The sequence below is a fragment of the Seriola aureovittata genome, chromosome 13, assembly GCF_021018895.1.
Source record: "Seriola aureovittata isolate HTS-2021-v1 ecotype China chromosome 13, ASM2101889v1, whole genome shotgun sequence".
Classification (NCBI taxonomy): domain Eukaryota; kingdom Metazoa; phylum Chordata; class Actinopteri; order Carangiformes; family Carangidae; genus Seriola; species Seriola aureovittata.
This window is the reverse complement of record NC_079376.1, coordinates 18554311-18571723: the sequence shown is the minus strand read 5'-3', so window position 1 is coordinate 18571723 and position 17413 is coordinate 18554311. Positions and strand designations below refer to the sequence as shown.

The 17413-nt window shown below is 42.9% G+C and overlaps 1 protein-coding gene across 5 annotated transcripts in view; it reads left to right on the top strand.

Moving 5' to 3' along the window:
- Nucleotides 1–17413, top strand: part of runx3 (RUNX family transcription factor 3) — a 49398-nt gene that overhangs the window by 5883 nt on the left and 26102 nt on the right. For 4 of the 5 annotated variants that reach the window (XM_056392931.1, XM_056392930.1, XM_056392926.1 and 1 more), the window contains exons 3-5: nt 13222–13463; nt 14231–14387; nt 16005–16109. In XM_056392931.1, coding sequence (XP_056248906.1) covers nt 13222–13463; nt 14231–14387; nt 16005–16109 — 504 coding nt within the window. Of the gene's footprint in view, nt 1–4179; nt 4250–13221; nt 13464–14230; nt 14388–16004; nt 16110–17413 lie in introns of those variants that run through there. The other variant, XM_056392929.1, reaches the window with a different exon arrangement.

Sequence of the window (17413 nt, the reverse complement as noted above, 5' to 3'; positions counted from 1 at the left end):
CGGCAGCACATAAAATGAGTCAAACTTATGGAGATCCCACATGTTCAGAAACATATCAGCAGACAGCAACTCTTTTTTTAAATACATAAGATGGAACACAGGAGGAACAGAGGGTTTTATTTTATCATGTGTGAAAGTTTAGCAGAGATCTAAGGCCTAGAGGAACTCACTCTGTCACCATCAAAGGATTTAAAGGAATGTTTTTCACAGACAAAAAGATCCATCTTCCAGAATGAATCTTCACTTCATTATGAGCAACTTTAATCATGCTCAAAACATCCTTATAGCCTATCCCTCTTCCCATAAGCAATAAAGAAAAAACTTAATTACGGTGGAGGAAAAATGCAGATAATGATAGGATGTGAGAGGCTGCAGGCTATGAAATGTTTTCTGATTCTCTATTTTCCCAGACATTTTTTTCTCAACTTGTTTACATACAGTTAGTTGTCCTTGCTGCAATAAAACATGTTTTCAAACACAACTTTAACCACAGGGAATTGATTTTTTGTGGAGGCAGCATTTCAAAAATGGGATTATAGTTTTCTTGGACTATTCATTGGGGGGTACAAATAACTGACAGTGCTGCTAACTGCATCGGTAATGGGCCACCTAATTGTGCTTTTCTACTCAGCTCTTCAGTGGGAGTTCAGCGCCATCATTTATGTTTTGACTAAAACATAAGTGAAAGAATAGTTATATCATTTTGAGAAATAAAGAATTACAGTTAGAGGAGATTCATATCACTCTCATACAGTATCTGTTGGTTAAATATGAACCAGCAAGCAGCCAGTTAGCTTAGGATAAAGACTGCAAACAGTGGTAAACAGCTAGCCTTGCTCTGTCCACCAGCACCTTTTAAAGCTCTATTTAACACATTACATGTTGTTTGTTTAATTTGTACAAAAATTGCAGAGTAAAAATGACAATCTGCAGTTTTACAGGGGTTATGTGTCTGACTGTTTCATGGTTTGACTTCTTAACCACATGATGATGACAAGACTCCAGGAAATTGCCAGCCAAGAAATAATCCCACACACAACCCCCCCATAAAACCAAAAATTGGTTGACACCTTAGTTTTGGTCCCAAATATAATAATTTCCCAAAATGCTAGACTACTCCTTTGAATGAAATATTCAAAAAATACAATTATATTTTTTATTGCATAAATATGATCTATTATCCCTGTATTGCATCAGGTTTTGCCCTCAAGTAAACTTTAGCGAGCTTTCTCTGCAGCTGCTCACTTCTGTATTGGCTCAGTAGGAAACACTATGCCAGGGATTCCCCCTCAGCTGTGCAGCAGAAGTGTCCCTTCCATCTCCTCTCCACAGTCTGTCTGCTGGGAGGTCACTCTGTCTGCTGCAAGTACCGTTCTCACAGCCCAAAATGCTGCCGTCACGAACTCAAACACACAGGGAACTTTATGGTATACATGCACAAACTGCTACTGGCACATACAGCCTGTCTCTCACACACATACACACACACACACACACACACACACACACACAGACACACACACACACACACACACACACACACAGAAGTCCACCGCCTGAGTTTTTCCTCCTGCTGAGTCAGAGAGGAGCAGAGCATGTCAACATGATGACCGTGACGCTTTTTCCCTGTAAATGCTGTCTGACCTCACCGTAATAGCTGGTCAGGACTAACATATGGTCTCCCGATGCCTTAGTCCAGCAGAATTACACACATGGTGACTAAACAGCAGAGGACTTAACTGAAAAATATCACTGACTGCTTTCTTGATTTTATAAAGTGCCAAATTCTATCTTGTGCTTCAAAAAAATATATTTAACCAACTACTGTGTTCTGTGGTTAGTGTTGTACTGACAGGACTGAGAGTTTCTAACCAGTGAGCCTTTCCTCTGAGCTAAGACCTTGTTGAATTCACTGTCCGCCGAGTGAAAAATGCGACCTAGAAAGCATCCTCACGCATTCGGTCTTCTTAAAGTAAAATAACACTGGAATCAAGTTAGTCCTCAATTAAGTAGTGAGTCCCCCCAAGTCTCCACTTTATAGCATGACAGCTAGCTGTGCTAACACTGCCAACCTGGCAGAAAGACGTTTGTGTTAGAAGTGCCTGACAGACTTGAGCACAACTTTTCCCCTTTAATCAGCGTGATGACATAAGAGGCAGACAGCGAGCCAGTCATTCAGTCAGTATAGAGTTTGATTAACCTAATCACCAGGCAGCCAGACTCCAGGCTTCTGATTGGGTTTACAAACACTCCTTGTCATCGTTGTGTCATTAGCTCGTCGTTAGCCGCGGCCGCCTTGACGTGGAGCAGCGACGTGCCGGGCCTAAACACAGCAATCAGGGGATTAGTGTGCAGTTACAGCAAAGCCTCAATGAACGCCTCAGGCCCTGAGTCAAAGAGGGAAAAGTCCTGCCTTACTATGCTAGCTCCACGTGGCCAGGGTGCTAACTGTACATGGGCAACGCCACTACTGATTAGCGATGGAGATGATGAGAGGAAACATTCAGTCACTTCGGACACACGGGTGGTTTCCCGGACTTCAATTAAGCCAAGTCCTTGACTCAAGCAATGATTTCAATGGAGGAACTCCATTGAAAATACGTTTTAGCCTCCAATTAGGTTTTCTTAATCTAGAACTGGGAGTGGAGCCCAAAGACATCACAGAAACTGAGTTGCATGCAACACAGCGACTCTCGGCAGTTGCTGCAGAAAGTCTGAGTAACATATGGGGATGATTAATTTTCTTTTGATTTAATTTGAAATCAATTGGAATGATTGACAATAATCACTTACTGTGCAAAAGATTGGATTTATGAGGGATGACAATATTATGTGTCTAAGTACTCTCCTGAGCTCTTTGGCTTGCAGGCTGAGAGTCGCCACACCCTTGTTTCCTTACGATGAAAAGCCCCGAGGGCCAGCTGAGTACTTTCCAAGAGTTGTCTCACGTCTGCAGAGGAAAGTGGCACGGACACTTGTCAGGAATCCAGCGCCGGGTTCCTGCTCGAATCTGGTTGGATTTTGCGGTGAGTCAGATGGTGCTCGGGAGGCTGAACCCCTCTGAAGAGGGAAATAAATGCAAATTCAATATTTGGGGGCTCTTTGAAGTCCATTTGCACTTGAATGAGTGTGACAGAACCTGGAATGACCCCTGTTGAAAGAGTCCCTCAACAGTGATGAAAGGAGCGGAAAGGGACAAACACTGATGACAATAGTTGAAAAGTTTTCACTGTGTGTATTTGTGTGTATTCACATGAGGCTATTCCTGATTGTGTGTGCGCAGTAACATCATTCATGCACAAACAACAGGGAGGACTCTTTAAAACAATCTGAATATGAATGTATGATGCAGCTAGGAACAATACATCTGGCCCAGTGCCTGCTCCGCAGAGTCCTCTCTGACTTGTGCTTTGCTGGTTAACGTTCATGTCATTCATTTCATACGTTACATACCTCACCGTGTTCCTTCACAGTAACAGGGTCCTAGTCTCAAAAAATAAAAACATGTGGCTTTTGTTGCAGGGAGGAATGAACAACAGCATTCCATATGCAACCACATCAAAGGTCCCGCTCGCTATGGGGCTAAATGAGGGCAGACTGTCCTGCTTGCCCCTCCTGACACGACTGTCACTAATTAACCAGAGATCTAAAATTGACACTTCCTCTTCATCACTCATCCTCACTTCGTCACTGTAATCTTCACTGTGTTTAAACGTGCAGGGCTTCTCTCTGGGTTCCAGCGAGAGGGGACAGCCACACAACAAGCACAAAGGGGCATTGTCTGCTGGTGAAAATGTGGTTTACAGGCTCTGCTATAATGGTTGGTGGTTGCTGGAAGCCATGCGCACTTCCTAATATTCGGCTCACATGCGATTTCATTTTGAGAAAAGACTGAGCTATGGGGCTTTGCTTTTGTGTGAGAGGGACGCCTCACAACTTATTTTCTGAGCCGACGGGCTCGGGCTCCCTTACCCCCTCCCTGCTCTTCACCCCCTCTTCCCCTCTCTGGTGGCGCTACTATATTTGTGTGGGATCTCTAGCGATGGAAGAGCAGACACAGACTGCGTTGCCAGTCAAACGTGTTCGGGCTGTCAGACTGAACGGCTTCCAGCGCTGCGATCTGTCTCCTCTCCTCGTCAGTGGGAGCTGTTTGATCTGACAGAGAGACTCCATTAGAGACACAGGGAAGTTCAACTGCTGGGAGGTTGGATGGCTTCAGCAGTCAGAGTAGCAGCCCAGAGAGGAAAAGGTTTGCACACACAGTCTGGTTGCAGTCTTGGTGTCTGTGCCGTGTATCTATAAATGTCTCTGAGCATTACTTGTCCTTATTCTAGGTGTGTGTGGTTACACGTAGACAAGTGCAACGTAAGAAAGCCCAACTGGGCTGACATAGTTTGGGGCTCTGTTGAGCATAGGGGTGTGATGACGCAGTGGGTAATGATATCATAAATGTGTGGCGCTGCTGAGCTGCAATGAGAGAGAAAGAGAGAGAGAGAGAGAGAGAGTGTGTGAAAGAGAGAGAACGAGAGAAAGAGAGAGAGAGGGAGAGAGCTTATCTGCTGTGGCGGTGAGAAAGTAAAACATAGTTTGCCCTCGGTCTCACGGTGGTGATGACCTCACAAACCTGCGCCGCAGTACAACAGAGTAGATGCTGATGTCAGAGTGGTGAAATGCTTTGATAAATCGATGATTCAGCCACAGACTGTCACTAGACTCCTTACAGCTAATGTGACTTTAACTTCCACTAATCAGGAGGAACTCTGACAAATCTCCATTCTCTCAGACAAATTTACAAGTATTATTAAGGTATTAGTATAAGACACGCTCTGGGTAATTTCATCACCTGCTTGCAATGTGAGATAGCTGTTAAAACGGAGCACAGAGAGTGAATTGATGTGGCTCCTGTGAAAGATTCGTGTCCTGATCTGTGTGTGGCAGCTGGGCTCTGGCAGGGCTCTGGCAGGGCTCTGGCACCGTGGCTGCATGGCAGTTAAACTGTCACTGGCAGGAACTGTAAATCTTTTGCACAAGGTGAATGCAGCATGACAGCACCACAGGTGTGTGTACTGCTTAGTGGTTGCAAGTCTGTCACAGTACAACAGTTTATCTCTGTCCCTCAGCCATCCTGAGGAGCAGTCTCCAGAATTTTTGCTGGACACATTTGGTAAAGTCAGAGTGAGTCAAGATACTCTGTGTATGTGTGCTTCTGTGTGTGTGTGTGTGTGTGTGTGTGTGTGTGTGTGTGTGTGTGTGTGTGTGTGTGTGTGTGTGTGGATGTGTGTGTGTGTGTGTGTGTGTGTGTCTGTAGGGGGTGGGGGTGCTGTCACTTTGGCAACACAACTGCACATATTGCAGCGATTACCACAGCGGAAAAATGTTTTTCTGCAACATGCAATTACTACAGATTACAGATTGCCGTCCTTGCATCAGAAGCTCTCGCCAGAAAAAGAGAAACACTGTGCATTTGTGTGTGTGGATCTGTGTGTGTGTGTGTGTCGTTACACACAAATAGACAGTCAGACACAGAGACAAAGAAAGATGAGAAATGATTATAGCTCACACTAAAAACCACAACTGAAAAAAATGGGGGAGTTGACGTATTTATGGGACTCATTTAGATTTAAAAGTTATACTGACTTTCAGGGGTAAATAAAGACCCTGGAAAAAAATACAATCTGTCCTTCAGTAAAATGAAGAAAAAGGAGAACAGGGTACATTTTGGAGGCCTTTGTCCATCATCGTCAACATTATGAAAAAACATACACTGATGTCCTCATGAAGTACACAACCCTAAGCTCCACAAGTCATATCGATTTTCGATTTTGGTCCTGGTTACAAATCCCCCTGAATATCAGAAAGCTTCCTTCAGGTCACACTAAACAATATAGCCCAAAAGTGGTGCTCCGCAGCAAGGCAGGGCCCTATTTACAATCCCACCAGATCAAAACTCAACCCAAAGTGCTCCTATAATAGCACTGAGGCCTTTTGGTAAGCTTACCATCCAATGCTACTTTTAGTGGGTTTCCAAAGAATAAACAGGCCTGCGAACCACATCACAGGCTGCTGACTGTCATCGTCGGGTGAGTGTACCCGACGGATGATGTGAGGGCGGAGCGACCGTGACACTGGGGTTTACGGCGAGTTCCCCCCTGCCTGACTCGGGTGTGGTGTGTGCCATTGAACTGCCACTGAAAGGCCAGGGAGGGGGGGCCTGACCACATTCAACCCCCAATCACAGCGAAGCCATCGTGTGTCTCACTGTGCCTCTCATGACTTTTGGAGTCGTTGTTAACAAGACAGAAGTGGGTCCTGATTTTTTCTATGGTATTAAAACTGAGGTGTGTTTGGTTGTGCCACCGCATTATACTCATGCACCAAATCTGACCTGCAGCAGCCCCCTCTTTAGCAGATGTGAAAGAAGTATTCAGATCCTTTTCTTAGGTAAAAGTACCCATACTGCAATGTAAAAGTACTCCATTACAAGTTAAAGTCCTGCATTCAAAATTGTACCTAAGTGAAAGTATGAAAATATTATCAGCAAACTTAAACTGAGTGACTTTTGTTGAGCTATAAGCACAAGTGGTGATGATTACAAGATAACAGTACATACTAAACCATAGTATAAAAAGCACCAATAGGGAAGAGTCAGAAAAATTCAGCAAACTGATTCAGTAAAACGTTTGCTAACGTTCGCTACTATGCTACTGGTCACACCAGAACAAATGAGGCTGTAGCAGTAAAATTCCTGAGTGTTCTGATTAAAGGAACGGTGAATTTTATTCGTGGTGAATTCAACTTTTCAGTTGCAGGGTGGAAGAATGTGTTAATTCTTCTTTCAAAAATTAAATAGTGGGGCCTTAAAGTGACATAAGCAAGCTACTCTTTCTGCAGAAAAGCTGCCCCTGTCGCTGATAAACAACAGATGATAGTATTAGATTGTTAATATTTAAACATCCATGTGTAAAGTAGTATTTTACGGTGGTTGTTTTGGACTATTCTGAAATCTTTGTTTTTTTAAATATCGGATAATTTTACTTCTTTGGACCTTGCATGTTTGTCTAAATGAAACAGAGGTTCAGAGGGGAACTGCATGCCTTTTTAGTGGAATCAATAATAAGACACTTGAACTTGAAGCCAAAAAGATTGGGAAGCATCGGTTTCATCTTTAATAATCCATTGTATTTTATAGGCTTATCATGTTTTTTAGTGTAAAATCTTAATTAAAAAAATAACTAGTAGCAATGGCTGTCAAATTAGTGTAGTAAGGTAAAAAACTACTATGTTATGTTTCCTTCTGAAATTTAGTGTAGAACTGCATAAAAAGAGGTTACTGAAGTAAAGTACATTTAAAATTGTACTCTAGCAGGTTGGGAAACATCGAGTGGTACCAGTACCAAACTCATCCCAGAATGTATTCAGTATGAAATGAAGTGTCAAACAGACATATCCACGCTTGGTATGTTTGATAATGAATGCAGTCTTTAAGAAGCCCATTTACATTCAGCAGACAGAAATAAAAACATAGTTGGAGTCGTCCCCCAACAGCCATTATTGTGCTCAATTGATTCAGAGGGCTTTAATAAGCCCTTGGCTCCGCTCTGCACCTTTTATAAAATGAAAGCAGAGTATTAAAGATGCATGAAATGAATGTGCTCATTGTCTCCTCTGGTGACTGCCGCATCTCAGCTCATCATGCTCACATAGTAATTAGCTGCTGGGTTTGGAAATGTCACCATCCTCTTCATCACTTTTAGGATAATGTATACTCTAAACGCCTTCAAGGATCTGAAATTGGGACCTGACACTCTCATGAGTTACTGGATCTCTAAAGTCCTAAACTATAGAAGTAAACCACAGAAATTAAAATAAAAATGGAGTGTTTTAGGGTCATTAAGAGCTAAAACAAAGCTCGAATGCTCAAATGAATTCCAGTGATCATTAAAACTAACACAGACAGCCTTGGTGGAGAAAAAATAACACAAGAATTTATGTGATCAAAATTGTTCAATGTGTTTCCTATTTTCTTGTCTGAACATCAAAATGGACAAAAATGACCACCAATTGTGATGTGCTGACACATTTTGTAATCAAAATTTGGGAAGAATCAGCCATCAGAGCAGCAAGAGCCCAAAACCCAAACAGTCTGTACCCACTCACTGTTGTTTAAAAGTTTCTCCATATACTTGTGTATATAAACACTCCGACGCTAGAATATGATTTGGCTTTGAGGGGACTGGCACAAATGGCTTTGGTGACTTACATCATGCTTGGAAGTCTAATCACAGACACTCTTGTCATATCAAGCAGAAAAAGTCCATTTCATAGTGAGCTATGTTTCAAAAAAAGGGAGGGAACGGTAAACAAGCCCGGCGTTCCACAGCCACCGCAGAATTCATCAGTCATACAAAAAAATACCCCAAGCCCCAAAGTAGAGCTAATTTAATCCGAGAGGAATAAAACTCCATTTCATAGAAGTCGTCCATTCAGAACACTCATATTTCCACTGAGCAGAAACCCCCGGCTGAAATTTGAGCAGACACTTTTCGGAAGGAATGCATTCGGTGGGTTGAGGGCCAAAGCTTGCCCTGTAATTTGTGAATGTACAGAAATGTGTGACCGCCACAGCTCCTCTAAAGATAGAAATCTTTGTCTTATGTCATCGCTGAACCTCAAACTATTTCTAATTGCCCCCATAGCCCCCTTTTCCAAATGAATAGCTACCCATCCAAGGGCTTATGTGTGCATGTCTGAAAATAGCCCGGGAGTTTACACAGGCTAATAGATCATATTCAGTAAAAAAAAAAAAAAAAAGAAGAACTCTAAAGGGATCTCCACGTATCTGAGACTGTCCCCATCTTCATAGGGGCTTTTAAGTTGCACTGAAAGAAGCGTGGGTGGCACTTAGAGTCAGGTATACGTTTACGGACCCCAAAGGCTTCCTCTGGTTTCTCTGCTAATCGGGATCACGCTCTTAGTCTTAGTCTTCTCAGTCTGACTCATTATACATGACTCTGAAAGTAAACAGGGATTCCTTTGGCTTTGTGCACGCAGAAGAGGAAGCTCGTTACTGTCCTTTGGTCAGGACTCCAGCTAATCTTCATTTTGTGAATTCATTGAGGGTTCTCCTGTGTCATAGTTGAATCAGATGTGTTTGACCATGGTGCTGTAGAAGGACTTGAAGGATTCTCTTGAAATTCATATTTTGTTATGAGCTTACATTAAGATTCAGATCAGGAATACAGTGATGAAGACAACCTCCCAGTCACAAGTTTTAACCCATCAGCAAACAACAAGCTGATTTCTTGATTCATATCCAAAAGGATCCATTTTCTTTTCATTCTTGAATGCTAAGCATCATATATGCGAAGGCCTATTTGAAGTGGGTCCGGGGGTTTCACATATCCTCCAGGAGTTCTGTCTTAATTTCAGGCTCAACCCACCCGGATCATTAAAAATCGTTCAGGGGCACGACGGGCTCTATCCTCACTGCCTGTGCGGCTGAAACTGTAGAAACTGCATGTTGAAATGCGGAGGTCTAAATGTGACAGGCGCCCGGAGCGCACATTACAGCTGGGCAGGGTATAGCTGGGGCGTGTGGTCACATATTAATAATGAACTAGGGCAGGAGGATGACTAAAATATCACTGGCATTGTCATTGTCCCAGTTGAGCATTTCTCAAAATAGAGGCCGCATGATAGGTGATCTGATCAGAGATGATTTTTTTTTTCTTGTACCGGGGATTGTGGAGATTGAACTGCTGCTGTTACATGGAGTGATCGGACTGTGAAATAAGATTCTTTGATTCACATTTTCAAGTGAGAAACACCAGAACTGATGCATGTTAGATGATCTCTCCCTGGGAACCTTGTTGTTGTCAGCTGTGAGTTCACAGGATGGTGGTGATGGCTTTTCTATCAGGACTCAAATATGCTTTACTTCTGTCATTGCTATCATTTTTAACCTGGACAATAAAATAGTGAGTTTTTTTATTTTTTTATTTTACTGTTAACCCCCTTGAGACCCCACACCTCACTGAACAACTGTCCTAGATCACCAAACACAAAAGCAAACACACAGAGGGAGTCAGAGTGTTTTAACAAGCTTATTGGTTAGCTTCTGTGATCTCAAGAGAGGCACACCCAAAAAAACAAAAGTAAAAAAAATAAAGATGAAACTAAAAAAATGAGAAGAGTTAAACAGATGTTTTATGTAGATTTGATTTATAGAACTATTTTCTAGCAGCACTTTCTGAGGACAGATCCTTCAGACACGTGTGGTAGCTGCTGTATATACAGTTTTTTTTTCTGCTTGTGTTAATGCTGCACTGACACACCACTGACACTGACAGTGATTTCTGTGACCAGGTCCCACATCAAAAGCTCACCTCTAATATTCACACTTTATTTGGACATTTGCACATAAAGGAATCCTCTTTTTATTTTATTTTTTTAAATTATTATCATCATTTTTGAACGTGTTTAAATCTTCCACCTGCAGCTTCCTCTGTCTCTCTGACTTGGATCAGTGCGTTAGGAGGGAAATTGTGGGAAAGTCTGAAGCCACTCCGATGACTCCTCGCGCCACTTAACTGCACTGAATTTATTCTCATGCAAGTAAACAACTTAAAAACCGCCACACACGCGCACACTGAAATAAAATGTATTATTATTCAAAGGAAACATCTATTGATTGAATGCATTTTAAAAATGCGCTTCAATGAAAATCCACGACTTGTTCATCATTTATTTATTGCCAGTTAGAATGATACCGAGTCATTTATTATGATTTTTTTCGTCATTTTATTTATTTTTGTTTTCTTTTAAATCAAAGTTGACAGAATTTTTTTTTTCATTTTCTGCACCAGTCAAGTCGCAAATCATTGTAGAAATAATGATAACTCTAATAATAAATAAATAATAAACTATATCAGTGCTCATCAGACCCGACCAGGTTAACTGATATAAAGATGTTTAAGAAGTAACATTTGCATTTACAGTAAAAGACAGAAAACGGTGAATAAATTAAATCTATAAATGTCGTATTTAGAGAAGGAAATATTAACTCTAACCCATCACGTGGTTTCAATGTGCGACTATTAAACGAATTACTGTCACTGCTTTTTATAATAATTTAATTTCTCAATAATAATTAAGTTGTGATTCAGGCAGAAACTCAAATGACAGATGTGAAAAAAATATCTTTCAACGACAAAAAAAAAGCCTCACAAACGTATATTTCATTTAACTGATTGAACTGAAGTCGAAATTGATTCAGATTTCCGACTGTGTGAGAGACAGATTAAAGTTTCCTTTTCTGTGCAGATGTGAAATGTCTGCCTGAGACTGTCTGAGCTGACATCGATTGAAAAGGCAAATACGCCAACTAGTGTCAGAAAGCAGCACGGCGGAGGGTGTGCAGGGTGTGTGTCGACGTAACCCTCAACATCTCAGGCTGCTAATGAATTCAGCCGCTGGCACACGCACTTACTGCTCCATTGTGTCGTTTGATGTGGAAGAGAAAACTTTAATTTTCTTATTTAATTCAGTTCACTCAATTAAAGTGATACGAATCTGTCTTAAACCCATAATTTCCCTTTATGAAAAATGCATTGACCTGGAGAGAAGGTGTGAAGCCGCCACATGTAATAGCTTTTGAAAATGAATAAATGAGGGTAAAACCACAGGCCTGCGCTGCCGAAATCCTCCTGTAGATAAATCATAAACAGTTCAAATAAAAATAGGTCAGAGGAGGTGATGTGATAAACCAACGTGACTGAGGTAAAGGTGCACATCTTTCATCTTATACAGTATTATCACATGATTTAATATCGTTCCCTGTGAGACTAATAATTCATCATCTCCACACAAACCAGGATTAGGATCAGGATTTTTTTTTCACCTTAAACTCCATCAGATTTAAGGTCTAATACATTTATAGTTGCTTCATCTGTGCTTTGATCACTGGTTGTAATGTAAAATCAATTTGTATCCAAATCATTCATTTCTGTGCAGTTCTATTAAACCCCACTGCCCCTTATACAAAACATTTTTTCCTTACATATCATAATGCCTCCTCACTTCTCTCTGTCATGTCTATATAATATATTAAAACTCCAGCAGAGAGAGAAGCACAGATCTGTATTAATAATTCAGCTGGTGTGTGACAACAGTACAGGGCTGCAGAAGGAGCACCGGAGAGTTTGATTGGCCTGGTGAAAGCCCAACCCAGCAGATTCATTGGTGGAAATCATCTCCACACTCCCAACCACTAAACACTAAAATGACTCGGGTAAAATAATATCGCGGCACTCTGCACTCCGTTCAGCCTCACGGCTCCTTCTTTGCGCCCTGTATTCCTGCGATAAAGGATAACCTGAGAGGAAATCCAACTGGAGCGACAGGACAATCCCTTTTATCCCAAAATAACTTTGGGTTTTTTTTTTGTGTGGGAAGAACCAACGAGGATAAAGTTGCAAGAAGTTCTCCGCACGAGAAGGACACTGATATTCTTCAGCTGCAGTTTGACTGTAGATTTTCGGGGTTGAGAAATTTAGTTTTACGGGTTTGTTCAGCGGAGTCTGGTGAGGTCTGAAGAGGCGTCTGGCAAACTGACTGTTTAGTCGCGATCACCTTTTCTCTAAACTTTAGCGGGGAGAGGCAGTGAGCAGGATTGCCTAACTTTTTTTTTTTTTTTTACACCACGTCTGGATTATCTGATCACTGCCAACAGATCAGGTCACCGTTTAGAGGATTCACTGACTGATTTGCGATTTCAAAGTGAAAGCCGAGCGGTTTGTGGTGTTGATATATTGTACACACGCGGCTGGTTGTTGTCCATCAAGTGTACGGCAGATAAGGTGTGCGATAAAAGACTGATTCAGCACTGAGAGACTTTGGAGGTCTATTGTTTTGTGCGCTTTCTTCTGAAGTTAGTGAAAAACAGAGCGACCCTGATGTTCGTCAGGCTGACACATCCTGTGCAGATGATTTAGCACACAGTCATCAGTTTACTGTCTGTGTTAAGGTAGCGAGGCTCTCTTCACTCAGACCTCTAGTGCGCTCTCGCCTCCATCCTTGGCGCTCAAACACTGGACTCCTGAGACCATCCGCGTGCGGAGGAAAAGAACAAAAACCCTGTTTTTCTCCCAAAGAGTCCTTCTCCTCTGACACAAGCCAGTCAGGTGGCACTGACCCAAGCTGTTGTGATGCATATTCCCGTAGAGCCGCCCACCACCAGACGGTTCACGCCGCCCTCCACGTCCTTCCCCTGCAGTAAGATTGGAGACGGCAACGGGGCCATGGCCACCCCGGGGCCCCTCAGGTCAAGACCGGACACCAGGAACGTGGTGGACGTCTTGGCGGACCACGCCGGCGAGCTGGTCCGGACCGACAGCCCCAACTTTCTCTGCTCTGTCCTCCCTTCTCACTGGAGGTGCAACAAGACGCTGCCCGTGGCTTTCAAGGCAAGACACATGGCTTTTAATTATCATTTATTATATCTTCTTTTTAATTACCCACACTGCGGTTTTCTTACTGTAGAAAATGCACGAGAAAAAAAAAACTTAAAAAAAAAAAAAAAAAGATTGAAGAACACCGAGACACATTTTAAGAAGGTAGTTTAATTGCATATATTTATAAATGAGTGGGCTTTGGAAGTTGTGCTTATATTGAATTTGTGTAGAATGCTAAATTATTAAAAAACGCACAGATAAGCTTTGCTTTTATTAGCTTAAAACTGCACTATCCAGAATTATAACATCCTAAATCGGGCCAGAAATTGTTCGGCCACAGAACAGAGGTCTGAAATTACAAAATAGAGCTGATCTGTTTTTTTATTATTAGATTTTTCTGAACTATATTTTATTTGGATGCTTTATAGGTAAATATTTGTGGCCTTTGTCAATATTAGGCCTTGTTTTGCGTAAATCATGTGTTTGGCTCAGATCCGATAAGAACACAGGGGGAATAAATAACAGTAACACAGGAGGAAATGAAATGCATGCCATACAGATGTTTGTAAAATTTAGATTTAGATGTAAAACAAGCTTCGTTGGAGGTGTCTATTTTAGGAAATCTCCCAGCTGTACAATTAGCTTTATTGTTGACATTGTGGTGAAACTGACTAAGTTCGTGTTTAATATTATGGCAGCAGGATGCGGTTTTACGCGCGCAGTTGTGTACATTTTGGTTTGGTGACCCGGAGTGACCGCTCGCTGTCTCCTGTGCACAGGTCGTGGCTCTCGGTGATGTTCCCGACGGGACTCTGGTCACCGTGATGGCCGGGAACGACGAGAACTACTCGGCCGAGCTGAGGAACGCCTCTGCGGTGATGAAGAACCAGGTTGCCCGTTTCAACGACCTGCGCTTCGTGGGCAGGAGCGGACGAGGTGAGCTGAGCTGCAAGTCTGCCTCTTTCTCACCGCATACACTCATACACACGCGCACACACGCGTATATACATACACACACACACACACACACACACACACACACACACACACACACACACACACACACACACACACACACACACACACACACACACACACACACACACACACACACTTAGAGAATGGTAGTCTCTGCTTGTATTGTCATTTGCAGCAACATTTGGAAACGCGCTTATATTAATAATAATAATGGATCATATTTCTGGGTCTCACTGACAGCTGACAGCGTATTATTATTTTTTAGTGAATGTGAATTATTGTTAAAACGTCTTGGTCACTAGATATGTTGCACAGACGCACACATAAGAAAGTGGTATCCATTATGCTCCTTAAAATATAGCTTTCAAATGACTATCTGTCAGTTTCGGCCTGATCTCTGTTGCATGTTACAAAGATAAAACCCGCAAATGTGGAATCATTTAGGTGTGGGTACGGCGAGTGCCCACACTCTGCCAACTGACGTCCATGGGTGTCATCCGAAACATCTGGCTTGCGTCACGGTGCACTGTTGCGATGTGACTATAGTCTAACTTTCCTAATCCAAGGAAATAAGTCTACAAATAATTATGCACGTGATGTCAATCTGTGGGATGGGTGAAAAACCACCTACAATTCATGCCCCGGAGGCAAATCTGCCAGAAACGAACCCCACCACCAGAAAGCTCGAAGCCTAAAACGCACTAGATTTTCATTGGTATTGCGTTTAATTGCTCTAAGTAATAATGATTTTAAAGAAAATCACATAGCGACAGGCCTTTTTGCAGGATGCTGTGGTTAATGCATGGGCCTGCTGCTGCATTTTTGTACTATATTGAGAAAAATCAAAACCTCAATTTTCAAAAGCTAAATAACCAAATATCCTGAACTGAAAATAACTTTAAACGACTGATCGCTCACAAACACCTTCATCTGGAAGAGACCTTCATATCAACCCTCTTGGAGCCTTTTCTGGCCTTCCCCCGGCCTCTTCTTATTTCCCTTTAAGGTTAAAATAAGCTTTGATTTGATGAATGGAAAATGGGTCTCGTCTTGGAATTAAAAAGTCGCCCATACCTTTCATTTCTGTAGTCAATTACCCCACCCGAGGATTCCTCCTCTTTTTTTCTTTTCTTCCCACGCAGTCTCTTTTTAACAAGAGATGCCTTTCTCAGAGCTGCTGGGGACGAGCACCGGACCCGCTGCGTGATGCAGCCCTCCTCCCCTCCTGCACGGACTTTGATGCAGATGGGAGCGAGATCCTGTCTTGTTGAACAATAAACTATTGCTGTAAGCTCTTTCGAATAATCTGGAACACATTCTCTCAATAATCTAAATCATACCCGCAGTCAGGCCATCAAAAGAGGTGGTCTCCGGCCTCTTTTCTTTTTCTTTTCTTTTCTTTTTTTTAATCAAAAGGCTGGAGCGGGACAAAAGCCGGTGATGATTTGAGTTTGAACAAGTGAGGTATTGTTACAAACAAAAAGGATAAAAAATGTTTTACAGATAATTGGAAAAGGCCCGTTCATAAAGTGAAACGTAGTCCACAAATCTCATAGTCATGTTGCTGTGCTGCAGGAAAGAGCTTCACTCTGACCATCACCGTCTTCACCGGACCGCCACAAGTGGCCACCTACCACCGCGCCATCAAAGTCACCGTGGATGGACCCCGGGAACCGCGCAGTAAGTTGATACACACACTCGTTCTCTCTCTCTCTCAATCTCTCTCACGCACACGCGCGCGCGCGCAAACACACACACACACACACACACACACACACACACACACACACACACACACACACACACACACACACACACACACACACACACACCAACACTTCTCTTGTTTTTGCTCAAATGCATTGTGGTGTGATGTGAGCGCTGCAGAGCCACCCAGTCAGAGCAGCTACTCCTGATTGTGAAAGCGGGGGTGTCAGTATTTCTACATGCTACAACAACTGCACTGTGAGAAAGTTTGATAGAATGTGTGTGTGTGTGTGTGTGTGTGTGTGTGTGTGTATGAGATGTATTCATCACATTGTAGAGGTGAAAATCTGTTCACAAGGTCATGTGCAAAAATACAGTCTCCACTAGATTTATTTCGAGGTTAAGACTTGGTTTTGGGGTTAAGATTAGAATTAAGACTAGGTGGAGGCTGGGGTTAGGCATGCAGTGGTTATGGTAAGCCTCTAGAGATTGAATGGAGCGTAGTATATTGTCCTCATATGTATAGTAGTGCAGGTTTGTGTGTGTGTGTGTGTGTGTGTGTGTGCAGCATGGGCACAGAGACGGGCCTAGTCAGAGGAAACTGTAAAGCATATTAAGGCATAACCCAAGACCACTAAGAGGAGCTGAGTGAGTCTCCAAGCCGCAGGTGGCTCAGCTCAGTGGAGTCCTCCTCACCCACCCCTCACCCCTACCTTCCCCAGTGCTGGTCAGAGGGGTCCTACCTGCCCGACCACATAAGTGGCTCGTTGATTTAACACAGGGCAGACTCTGGCCACTGTTAGCCCTGACGGGAAGGCTCGTCCGCTGAAGCTGTTAGCGCCACCATCCAGCCGCAGCTCCATTCTCATGTGGTTTAAAGGTGCTGGTGTGAGGGAAGGTGGAGAGCAGTGTTACCCAGATGAGTCAGTCGCTGAGGGCTGCGCGCATGCATGAATTTTTTTGTGAGCTCAAGGTGGGATAGACGAGATGGATAGGATTTCATGAGCTGCCTATGGAGGGATGGTGTTTAAAATGGTGCTAGAGTGCAGGGTTTTAGAGGTCTCTGAACAGATAGGAACAGGGAGGATTTAGCCCAGTCAAAACAGACCACAGCAGGGAAAGAGAGAGTGGTAGCAAGTGCCACATGAGGAGGGAAATGGTTGGCAGAGAGGGAGCCGAGGGGCACAACCCCCCCCCAAGCTATTTGCAGAGGTATAAAAGAGAACAGTGACTGCAAAGGAGGGAGGGACAAGATAATAATAAACACTGTGTCTGTC